The sequence below is a fragment of the Macrobrachium rosenbergii genome, chromosome 8 (assembly GCF_040412425.1).
Source record: "Macrobrachium rosenbergii isolate ZJJX-2024 chromosome 8, ASM4041242v1, whole genome shotgun sequence".
In the NCBI taxonomy this organism is placed as follows: Eukaryota; Metazoa; Arthropoda; class Malacostraca; order Decapoda; family Palaemonidae; genus Macrobrachium; species Macrobrachium rosenbergii.
The window spans coordinates 70497086-70509772 of record NC_089748.1 but is presented as its reverse complement, the minus strand read 5'-3'; the positions used below and the strand labels follow the sequence as shown (position 1 = coordinate 70509772).

The following is a 12687-nucleotide window of genomic DNA, read 5'->3' as shown; positions in this document are numbered from 1 at the left end:
CGAGAAACCATCATCTGCCTCTCTTTTGCTCCCCAGTCCCGGACCCTCTCACATGGGAGGTGGATACCATGCTGTTGGACTGGACTGGCCTGGATTTCTACACCTTCCTACCCTTCGGATTGATCAGGGAGGTGATCAACAAGTTCTCCTCTTACCAGAATGTGTCAATGACCATGATCACTCCGTTCTGGCCTAGGAAGGAATGGTTTCCAGATCTGCTGCATCTGTTAGTGGATTTCCCAAGACTCCTGCCACAAAAACCGTCACTGCTCAAACAGCCCCACTTCCTCAGGTTCCATCAAGGATTGTCTGGTCTGTCCCTGACAGGCTTCAGACTGCCAGGAGCCTCGTCAGAGCAAAAGGCTTTTCAAAGCAAGCTGCAGAAGCTATTGCTAGGTGCAGAAGATCATCTTCTAGCAGGCTCTACCAATCCAAGTGGTCAGTTTTCAGAGGATGGTGTGACATAATATCTCTTCTTCTGAAACCTCAATAAGCCAGTTAGCTGACTTATTTTTTTCCTGAGGACCGATAGGAAATTGTCTCCCTCTACCATCAAAGGGTATAGGTCAATGCTTTCTGTGGTGTTTAAGCATAGGGGCCTGGATCTGTCATCCAACCAAGACCTCAATGACCTCATCAGATCCTTCAAAACCTCCAAATTAGAAAAGCCTGGATTTGCCCCCTGGAATTTAGACGTTGTTCTGAAATGGCATATGAGCTTAACTTTCGAACCCCTCAGCTCGACCTCTATTAAGAATCTCACTAGGAAGACTTTCTTCCTCATGGCGTTAGTGACCGCCCAACGCATTAGCGACTGCCCAACGTGTTAGCGAGCTGCAAGTCTTCAACGAGAGTAGGCTTTTCAAATGGAAATGCAGTATGTTCTGTCTCTCTTGGTTTCCTCACAAGGAATGAGGACATTTCCAAGCCATGGCTTCATTCATTCGTTATTAAAAGCTCAACAGGTGTCCTTGGCCCAGAGGAAGAAGAGGGGCCTCTTTGTCTGGTGAAAGCCTTGAAGTACTATCTTCAGAGGACGTAAAAGATCAGAGGACCCTCCGACAAGCTCTGGCGCTCAGTGAAGAACCCTTCACGACCTCTGTCAAAGAATGCCCTTTCTTTCTTCCTTAGAAGTTTGATTACAGAAGTGCAATCTCTAGTTCAAAAAGATGTTTTACCTTCCCTTAAGGTCAAAACTCACGAGATTCGAGCTGTCGCAACGTCTCTGGCTTTTCGGCATAACATATCTCTCGAAAACATTCAACAATCAACATTTTGGAAGTGTAGACAGTGTTGGCTTGACACTATCTTAAAGACATGGAAACTGTGTTTGATAATTGTTGTACTTTGGGTCCTTTATCCATGGCTGGCATGGTGTTGGGAAAGGAAGCATAGAGGGCTCTCTGTCACCTTGTTGTAAGTTCATTGAGTTGAAGGGAACCCTTGGGGTACAGTGTACCTGGGGTACCCGCCAGTTTTTAATGGTTGGGGTGGTGGTTTTTAGTTTTGGTTGTAGATGACTGTTGTGTTTTTACTCTGGTCTATGCCCAGGGCAAGGGCGCTATTTTTGTCTTTGTCAGCCATCGGTGAACTTCCATGGCTGCAAAGTACCCACTGAAGTAGGGACGACTCTTGGCCATATTGCAACGCCCTCTACAGGTTAAGATGAGCCCTGACCAGAGGCAGTACCCGACTGAAGCAGCTTTCTTACCGGGTAAGGTACAACAAGCATTGACCCAATGCTAGCAACCTTCCTAATTAATGTTTTGGATTAGAACATGTCCATGATTCCACCTCCTCTCAATGTGGAATTAGCTATGTAGTTGCTTGGTAAGTCACTTATATAAAAATAACATTTTTATGATAAAATAGAGCTTTATACATACTTGCCGAGCAATTACAGAATCAGAGTCTGCCCTCCTTCCCCTCAATGGACATTGGGCATTAAATGAACTGATTCTCTCTGCAGAGTTGTATTTACCTGTCAGTCTTGAAAGTGGGGGACCTGTCACCTACACAAGCAATGGTAGCGCCACCGCGAAAATTTGAATTTCGTTAGACTGCCATGTAGAAAGCTAGTAGCTATGTAATTGCTTGGTAAGTATATATAAAACTGTATTTTATCATAAAAATGTCATTTTTGTACAAAAATATTTTGTTACCAAGTAGCCTTCAAAGGGTTGACTGATATCCACTTTGCCCACCTCCTTTTTCAGACATGGGAATCAGCTATATAATGGAGAGGTAAGGTTCATTTAAAGAATAGAAATACTCACTTACTTTAAGATTTATTATTTGGAATGAATCTTACCTTCTGTTAAAGTTTGGTATACTATATGTACCTTCATTATTATTATTATTATTATTGTTAACCAAACAAAAACTTCTTTCAGTTTTCTTCTTTAATCTCGAGTACTTTCAGGTCCTAACTGACCCTTTTTCAAGAGATGTGAAGGTACTCAGGCTGGTTCAAGGGCCCAGCAGTCCTCTGGAACTGACTATCAGCTCGATTGGTGCCAACTGCATAGCGCTTGGCACCCGCTATCAGTTGCTCAGCGCTCGCTCTGTGCCCACGTTTGGCTGCTCGGCGCCAGTTACTGAGATCCTGGCACCAATTCTCTTCTACTGCTGACCCTCCTGCCTTTTTTATCCACTTGCTCCTGCGTCTGGCTCCCTCACTTCCTTCCTGTGCCATTGCCAATCTTCTGTCTGGGTTAACAGACGTTAACCTTATAATAGTGAAGTGTTGCGCAATGGAGGAGGTGGCTACTCGTCCCCCAATTCTACTAGACGAAGGTCCCTGTCAGACCCCAGCACCAGGGAGGAGGCATACTGGAAGTCCAAGGGAGGTTGGCGGATTTACACACGGGTAGTTGCCCCCTCAGTTGAGCCTGTTGTCCAGTCCCACGTATTGACAGACAGTCACTGGTAAGACGTCATGATGGATGTGTAGTGGAGGAGGTGGCTGCTCGTCCCGCTGACTCGCATAGACAAAGGTCCCTGTCAGACTCCCCTAAACCTGGGAGGAGGCAAACCAGAGGTCCAAGGGAGGTCAGTGGGGTTTGCCCATAGGTAGTCGCCCCCTCAACCGAGCCTGTTGTTTGTAAATCCCATGACTTGGTCCCAACAGACAGGCACTGGAAAGGCATCTTACTGGATGTGTATTGGAGGAGGTGGCTATCCGGCCCTATCGGTTCTCCTAAAACCCAGTCGCTGTGGGACTCCCCTAAACCTGGGAGGAGGCATACTGTCGATCCATGGGAGTCTGAAGGGCTTTGGTCCTTAGGTAGTCCCCCCCCCCTCCCCTCCAGTCGAGCCCGCTGTCCTCAGGTGTCAACAGACAGCCATTGGAAAGGTGTCGTAGAGATGTGCATTTATTCTAGTGGTACTCCAGTGTAGACAAAAGCGCCAATGGCATTTTTTCTAGTGAATATTGGCCATTGAAGAGGCGCTTTTCAGATGATACTTGCTCCTCTCCGCTCTCCTGTAACATCTCGGGGAGTAGGAGTGTAGTCCACACCTTTTTTTTGTACTTCTGGGACAGTCTTGAACTTTTTGTTGCGGAATGCCTCTCGTGGCTGACGCCAGTCTCTCTTTAGCTCAGCACCTGTCTCTTCTAAGAACATACTGTTGTTATTTTTTTAACCCTTTAATGCCGACTGGACGTATTTTACGTCGACAAAAGTTGTCTGTCTGGTGCCAAGTGGACATAAAATACGTTGACTACAAAAAGTTTTTTTAAATATTCGCGGAAAAATACTTATAGGCCTCGTTTGCAAAAAATTTTAAATCACGCGCCTTGAGGGATGCTGGGAGTTCACAGATCACGCTGTTGTTTTGTTTACAAGCGTGACCCAGCTGCGCATGCGCAAATTTCTTTCTTATCCCAAAAGAAAGCATCAGCTAACTCTGCTGAAAATCTCAGAAATTCTTTAGTCACTTTGTCGTAATTTTTGCACTGTTTTCTATTAGCCTTTACATAAAGTTTTATATATGAAAATGTGTGCAATTTCATGTAGAATACAACAAAAAATAACTCATGGTTGTAGCTTATATAAATTTTGACATATTTTCACATAAATCACGATAAGTGCCAAAATTTCAACCTTCGATCAACTTTGACTCGACCGAAATGGTTGATAAATGCAATTGTATGCTAAAACTCTTACATTCTAGTAATATTCAATCATTTACCTTCATTTTGCAACAAACGAGAAGTCTCTAACACAATATTTTGATTTATGGTGAATTTTTGAAAAAAACTTTTTCCTTACGTCCACTCTAACTCTGCTGAAAATCTTGTAAGAGCCTGACGCCGTCTCTTCCAAACATGTGTGTGTACGTCGTCCATCAGAGTGGACAAGACAACAAGAGCATCTCGTTTTCTTTCTCTAAAGGAACGTGATTTCAACCATACAATATTTCCGTCTGTTTCTCCCTAACCATTGTTGTCTTGATGTATGTACAATCACCACTACTTGCATTGCCATGCAAGCATTCTAATCATGTACTGTACTCATAATGTTCCAACGAATCTTCTGTATCAAACTGTGTGTATGTTTCTGTTTGTGAAGACGCCAAACGTCTCGCCACTCTGATGGACAACAAACACACGAACACACACGTGTTTGGAAGAGACGGCGTCAGGCTCTTACAATCTCAGAAATTCTTTAGTCACTTTGTTGTAATTTTTGCCCAGTTTTATAGTAGCCATAACATAAAGTTTTATATATGAAAATGTGCGCAATTTCATGTAGAATACAACAAAAAATAATTCATGGTAGTAGCTCTTATCAATTTTGACATATTTTCATATAAATCACAATAAGTGCCAAAATTTCAACCTTCAGTCAACTTTGACTCGGCCAAAATGGTCTAAAAATGCAATTGTAAGCTAAAACTCTTACATTCTAGTAATATTCAATCATTTACCTTCATTTTACAACAAACGAGAAGTCTCTAGCACAATATTTCGATTTCTGGTGAATTTTTTAAAAAACTTTTTCCTTACGTCTGCGCATGCTAACTCGGCTGAAAATCTCAGAATTTCTTTAGTCACCTTGTCGTAATTTTTTCACCATTTTATATTAGCTGTTACATAACGTTTTATATATGAAAATGTGCGCAATTTCGTGTAGAGTACAACAAAAAATAACTCATGGTTGTAGCTTTAATGAGTTTTGAAATATTTTCATATAAATCACAATAAGTGCCAAAATTTCAACCTTCGGTCAACTTTGACTCGACCGAAATGGTAAAAAAATGCAATTGTAAGCTAAAACTCTTACATTCTAGTAATATTCAATCATTTACTTTCATTTTGCAACAAACAAGAAGTCTCTAGCACAATATTTCGATTTATGGTGAATTTTTGAAAAAACTTTTTCCTTAAGTCCACGTGCGCTAACTCTCCTGAAAATCTCAGAATTTCTTTGGTCACTTTGTCGTAATTTTTGCACCAGCCATTACATAAAGTTTTATATATGAAAATGTGTGCAATTTCATGTAGAATACAACAAAAAATAACTCATGGTTGTAGCTTTTATCAGTTTTGAAATATTTTCATATAAATCACGATAAGTGTCGAAATTTCAACCTTCGGTCAACTTTGACTCGACCAAAATGGTTGAAAAATGCAATTGTAAGCTAAAACTCTTACATTCTAGTAATATTCAATCATTTACCTTCATTTTTCAACAAATGGGAAGTCTCTAGCACAATATTTCGATTTATGGTGCATTTTTAAAAAAAACTTTTTTTACGTCCGCTCATACAAATCCATGCATCATTTTGTGATAATATTTTCTGTGTGTTGCTTTGATCGTTTTACAATTTGTTATATACCAAAATCATCGCAATTTAGTGTACAATACAACAAAAAAAAAGCTCATTAGTTTTAACCGTTTTGCTCACAGCGCGATTTGTATACAATTATATATGAAATTTTTTTTTTTGTGCTGTCATATATTCCAATATTTATATATGATAATGATTTTTTTTTCATTTCTGATGGTTGCATACTAAACTTCAGGCAGTGAGAAAAAAAGGAGCCAAAAATGAACTCTTAATCTTAAAATCTAAGCATGCTGTGATTTTTTGAAAAAAACTTTCTTTCCGCTTCGGCGCTAACTCCCAAACCCCGCCGGCATACGGCAGACACTTTTGTAAATAGAGGCTCGGCATTTACGGGTTAAGCGCAATTTCCAATTGAATGCCTAGCTCCGGTCTTCAAGTGGCCGACTCTAGTGTCTGATCATTGGGTGTCTTTCTTCAGTGTCAGACTCCCTCCTCTGAGTACCATATAACCGCTCTCAGGCGGTTTTGTCTCTTTTCAGCCTGTTCCACCTTTGCGTAGAGTTCCAGATGGGCCAATTTGCTTCCTTTTGTGACATCAGTTAGTTTCTCAAAGCACTGTTCATTGCAGACAGGGATTTTTGTTTACGAATTTATGAGCTTCTTGAAGAAGCTGTCACCTCTACAGGGAGTTGGGAGTCTGACTTTGGTTTATAAGGGAGCAAGACAAGTGTTTTTTGTCCTTCCCTCCCTCTGATGCTTAGATGGAATTAGTCCTCATGGTTGAAGTTCTTGTCAAGATTCTGAAGTAAGGGTCTTTCTTGACTGACATCAGGAGCAGGGGCTGATAAGATAGGAGTCTGTCAAGTGTTGCCAAGAGACATCGCTTCGCAGATACTTTCAGACGGCATATACCCTCGGTACGATTTTTCCTTTGGTATGATGATATCTTCCCTCTTGATCGTTCTTTTATGAAAAAACTTTTCTTGGGCTCCAGGCAGAAGGAAGTGCCATGAACCCTCTCTCTAGCGGCACCCATTCCCAAGCGCCAGATTATCTTCAGAGCTCCTGACACCAGCTTTCTGATGCCTGGTGCCGAATCCCAAGCGCCTGACACCTGTTCCACAGCACTTGGCTCTTTCTAGCCATACTCAGCTCCCACCGCTGAACACCTACTTCCTTTTCGCAAATTTTTTTTATAGCATTGCATTGGACTGAACCAGAAGTCATCACTCCTGGGTTTGTTCAAGACCATTGTTATCCCATGGCCAGGCTTTTGTGTATCTTATGGACTTTCCAAGTTCTTATAAGCGTGTCAGATATTAGTTTTTAACCAAGTACAGTTCTGCATATGTTGTCAGTCTGTACAAGGTGTCATTGAGTCCACGTAAGACATTATCACGTTAAGAAGTCGATCCCGGCCTGGTGGCCACGTGTCCGTGGATGGCAAGTATCAACAGGGTTGGCAACTATTCCTCTTAGTTGTCTGTGAGTCTGCACGAGGTTCTACAAGTATGTTCGCTTGGAGAGACCAACCAAACAGTCCTGTCGTCAATTCTCCAGGGCTATTGGGTGGAGTTCCTGGATATGTAGGATAATTCATTTCATGTCCACATACAAACTCTTAAAGATATCTCAGACCTGTCTTATGAGACATGGTCTTTGAGTGCGGGAATTTAGGCTTCGACATCTACAGCATAAGACTTCTCTCGAGTCCCCGCTCTGCTTACATTTGTCTTCTGACCATGAACTTCAGCCTGTCCCACAAGACCAATAGGGACAATGAATCATAACCGGACTCCGCTGTTTTTTCCCAAAGACCCGGTTTTCAGTCAGATCTACGTGGTATCTGTCTGAATTTAGACTTTTGGAAGAAGTCCCTCATCATGAGACTAGTCTTAGACTACTTCTCACTCCTTGTTCTAGTAGAGGAAGCTCGCTCAGGGAACTGGGAAATTTCTGAGATGTGTCCCCTGGGAAACAAACATTCACATGTATGCCAGAGAGCTGAGAGCCATTCGCTTAAGGCTTCAGTTCTTCTCAACCCTTGCTCACTTCTAGACTGCTAGACAAAATCGCAGTCTGTACTTTTTTACATTAGCTCTCGCCACTAAGTGACAAGGGTTTTTCTGCGGACGACAAATTGAGTTTTTTCTGGTCCAGCTGGAATTTCTGGCAGATGAACTAAGCCATCAGAAACTCACTTGTGCTCCCGAGTAGACCTTGAATCCCCTGAACTATCGGGTTATATACTTCTATGGGGCAGGCCGATCTTTGCTGCCTGCCACCTTAAAGGAATCATTTAGTATGGGCAGCGGGACACCATACTGCAAGATTGTTCTATCCTGGACCTCTAAGCTCTTCCATCATTCAACATGATCAAGGAAGGGCTGAACTTTCTCAGGCCTGTCAGAGTGTTATGGCATTCTTCTTAGCCCCGCTCTGAACCATAATTTATGGTTCCCGAATTGCTGTGGTTGATTGGTGGACTCTCCAAGAATTCTTCCACTATTTGTTTCTCCTCGAACAACCTCACTTCAAGAGGCACCGCCGTGGGTGGTACACTCTTACATGGACAGGCTTTGGGCTTCCCAAGTGCTTGTCAGGAAGGAGGGGGCTTTTTTCAGAGGTGCTACAAGAGATATTTAAAGATGCAGACGTCATCTCGTAGCTCATTCTACCAGTCTAAGTGAACTATGTTCCTAATCGGGTGTCTCGGACTCTAAGTTTCTTCTTCTAAGACAATGACTCATGGCAGCATTGCCTTTTTTATTGGAGGGGATATAGAATCCCTAATGTTCCTCCTTTTATTGTTATTGAGCTACATCTGACTCAGTAATGGGTTTGCTCATTTATCCTGAGGGTTTTTAACCGAGAACGAGGATCCTTTCGTGACCTGGAACAATTCTCTCCCTCTCAAGAACTTAATGGAAGAGAAGACAGTCTTGACAGCCGGAGACAGTGCTCTGGGCTCCCAGGAGCACCTTCCAGCCCGAGCCTTTACCTTGTTTGACTTCTAGCTTGCCTAGCACCAGCTACAGCCTGATGCCAGCTCTGCCCCGAGCTCCTAGGATTGCCCACCAGCTCCCGACCAATTAGTTATCTGGCGGCCAACTCAGCTGGAGCAACCTACATCCTGGCGTCAGCTCAGTACACCCAGCGCCTGGCGCCGGCTTCCGATCGTCTGGCACCAAATCTCCCAACATCCTTGGCTCTGGAGAAGAGTAAGAAGCTCTCTTTTCTTTTGGGAGTTTTCAGGTATTACCTGAGCCGGATTGGAAGCACAGGGCCATTCATAAACTTCAGTGTTCTGACAAGGACCCTTTTTTCGCCCTCTAAGAATGCACTGTACTTCTTCATGTGTGGACTTGGTCTATGAGACCATTCTTAGTTTCAGGAGGACATTGGGCCTACTTTTAAGTGAAAGCTAAAGATGTCAGAACAACTACCTCTTTAGCCTTCATGCATATACGCCCCTTACATCCATCCTACAGTCGACCTACTGGAACTGTAATCGATTTTCGCTTTTCACCTGCTCAGAAAAGTTTAAACAGTTAAAAATTTTTGCAGTACCCTGTGATTATTAGTAACTGGCATGGCATTGTGGAAGGAAGCATAAGATTTTCTCCTACTATCTGTTCACCTTGTAGTAAGGTGCTGAGTTTTGTGAGAGCCGGAGGTTACAGCGTACCTGGAGCACCCACCACTCTCAGTGGATGGGTCGTGGTCTTTATTTCAGCACAGGTGACAGTGCTATCTGGTTGTTTTTTATTGTGGCACTGTGCCCAGGGCAAGGGCACTTTTTTAAGTTCTTGCTAGCCTTCGGTTAACTTCTTCTCTGCAAAGCTCACACTTAAGTAGCAGACGCTCCTGGCGTAGAACTACTCCACGTTGTTACAGATTAAGTTGAGCACCAACCAAAGGCAGTTTTCTACTGCAGGCTCTCTTAACCATTAAGGAACAACAAGTATTGTTTTCAATGCTAACAACTTTTTCTATTTCAAGTTCATTACTGTTTTAATGCTTTGGAGTAGAGTATGTCCTGTCAATGTGGGAATCAGCTATATAATTACTTGGTAAGTTACTTATACAAAAAATATTTTTATGATAAAATAAAGTTTTTATATATACTTACCAAGTAATTACATGATCGGAGCCCTCCCTCCTCCCCTCCGATGGACATATGGCATAAACAGGATGAGGTTGTCTGCTAAGTTGTTCTTGGTATTCCTGTTAGTGGGCAGGACCAGTCACTGCACTAAACTTTGAAGCGTTACCCGCAAATTTTTAAATTTTAAGCTGCCATGCAAGAGGAAACTATAGCTATGAAATTACTTGGTAAGTATATATAAAACTTTATTTTATCATAAAAATGTCATTTTCACAGAGCTGAGGCAAGCCTATCATCTGTGGTGCCTTCATGTAGGCTAACTTATAATTATACTTTCTATCACTACATGGTACTGGAGTAGAAATTTCACAGTTATTTTGCCATTACCTAGTGAAACACTCTGTTAAAAACAACATTTATATTATTGAGTAAGAGCTAATTTGCTTACCTTTAAGCCTTCACTGAAATGTGCTATGGGCTGATAAGAAAAGTGGAAGTTTATTGTTGCTATTTCAAATTAGTTTAGGAAGACTCATTGTTGGATCCTCATAGAGCTTGCAAAATCATTTGTTTTTTAATGAAAGGTGAAACATGGAGCTAGTAAACGTTGAAGGTGGTGAATGGCCTAGAAGAAAGAGACCCAAGGGAACAAATGAAGAATAAAAGGATGGAAGTAATGTAGCTGGGGCTAAAAGGACTTTGCAAAGAATATTTTGTAACATTTACAGTGGCCATTCATTGCACATTATAAGTGGTAACCCCCAGACGGGAAGGAACTTTGCCAGTGGAGTTTTGAGTGAGAATATATTTTTCTAAATAAACCTGTACACCATGATCGTCTGATAACAAATGGCTGAATTTTTCTAATTAACAGCATATTTTTTCAAGGTGAACATAAATACCAAAGAGGGATTTGGAATGGTTGCTGTTATAGAAGACATGAAACTACAAGGAAAACGTAATAGGGACAATGGATGGGACTGTGAAGGTGATTATGTTAAGGTAAGTTATTTGATTCATTACATTATTCAGTGGTACTTTCTAAATAAAAAACAGCCAGGTGCCACCATTCGATGTCAGTTAGAAGAGTGAATATTTTTTAGAGACAAACATTAACTTTACTACTTCTGTATATTATGACTTCCCAGTTGACACCCATTATTTTATCTTTTGATCTTTGAAGGGTTACTGTATATAGTAAAAGGTTGAGAGAGAGAGAGAGAGCATGGCTTCAGCATTTTAGTTGTTGATGGATGTTTTATCATTCCAGCTTAGTACTGTGAGCTCCCTGACTATAGTAAAGGTGCTGGACAAAATTGTTCCAGGAGACATATTTAAGAAGAAAGCAACTGAAGAACTCTGTGGAATTCGTCATGCAGGAAGTCAGAGGTATATTTGTATTGAGAAAAACTGTGTACAGTAGTGAATTGTATCGTGTATGGTTTTAATTTATTTGTTTACTTGAAATGCAAACATTTCTTTACTTATCTATTTGCTAATCATGTTAAACTTGTCCAGGTCCCAAATTTTAAATTTTCTTGTTAACAGTGCTTCACAAGTGTATTTGACAGCCCCATTAGATAGTACCAAATTTGTCAGTCATGTATACTGCTTCTTTGCTTCAAGCTTGTACGTTTGATGTGAAACTTATTTTAGCACTAATATTTCCACCAGGCAAGTTTTGTTTGTGGTAAATATACATTAACATATCCTTATATTTGATTATTGTTATTTTCATTTCATTAGTTAGCCAGATTAGACTACAGGTCGACCATCACTAATCTGGCATCATTGGGATCTGTGTGGTGCCAGATAAGTGATTTTGCCAGATTGCAGAGTGGTTAGGTTAGAATACACTTAACCCAACAGTTAATCACCTCCTCTTACCTTTAAAATATCCTGTAAATCAGTACAAGTTGGTTAATAAGGAAAAAGACATTAAATGAAAATCAAGTGAAATTTTAATGAAGCAAAGGCACAATAAATGGTACAAGTAATTCTGTTGACTTACACAAGAAACATCACTGCTGCTTCCAAAGTGAAGAGCTGGAATTCGCAACCAAGCACATTTACATGTCTTGAGGTGAAGGGGTGTCAGGATTCCCATGTTCTTCATCTTGGAATTTTTTATATGTATTTTATGCTATTCTCATATATATTTTTACTGTATTTTCTCAATTTTTATTTTTACAATCCGAAAGATAACTGCAATAGTGTGTAGGGTACATACAAATGCACAAACTCATTGGCTGGTGTCGGAGAACTTACTACAGATTTTTTTGGTTTGTTTTGCCATGCATATGATTTTTTAATTTATAGTATAGACATCTATCCTTTTCTGTATTTTCTCATTTTTTATTTTTACAATCAAAAAGATAAATGCAATCGTGTGTGTAGGGTACGTACGAACGCACAAACTCATTCGCTGGCGTCAGAGAACTTGCTACTTCTTGTTTTGGTTTGTGTTGTTATGCTTATGATTTTTGTATTTATATTTTACTCTATTCTCATTTACGTTTTTACTGTACTTTTCATTTTTATTTTTACAACCCTATAGTTTGCCTAGCGTACGTACGAATGCTCAAATTCATTCTCTGGCATTGGAGAACTTCCTACAGCTTCTTTTGTTTCATGTTGCTACGCTTATGATCTGTTTATATGTATTTTGTGCTATTCTCATTTATATTTTTACTGTATTTTCTCATTTTTTATTTTTACAACCCAGATGGTAAACACAGTGGTGAGAGTAGAGTACGTATGCATGCACAAACTCGTGCATGGGT

General features: G+C 40.8%; 1 protein-coding gene across 2 annotated transcripts in view; it reads left to right on the top strand.

Moving 5' to 3' along the window:
- The window catches only part of LOC136840972 (uncharacterized), a 145247-nt gene that overhangs the window by 44597 nt on the left and 87963 nt on the right, over nucleotides 1–12687 (top strand). For both annotated transcript variants that reach the window (XM_067107970.1, XM_067107971.1), the window contains exons 3-4: nucleotides 10793–10906; nucleotides 11175–11293. In XM_067107970.1, the coding sequence (XP_066964071.1) occupies nucleotides 10793–10906; nucleotides 11175–11293 (233 nt within the window). The remainder of the gene's footprint in view (nucleotides 1–10792; nucleotides 10907–11174; nucleotides 11294–12687) is intronic.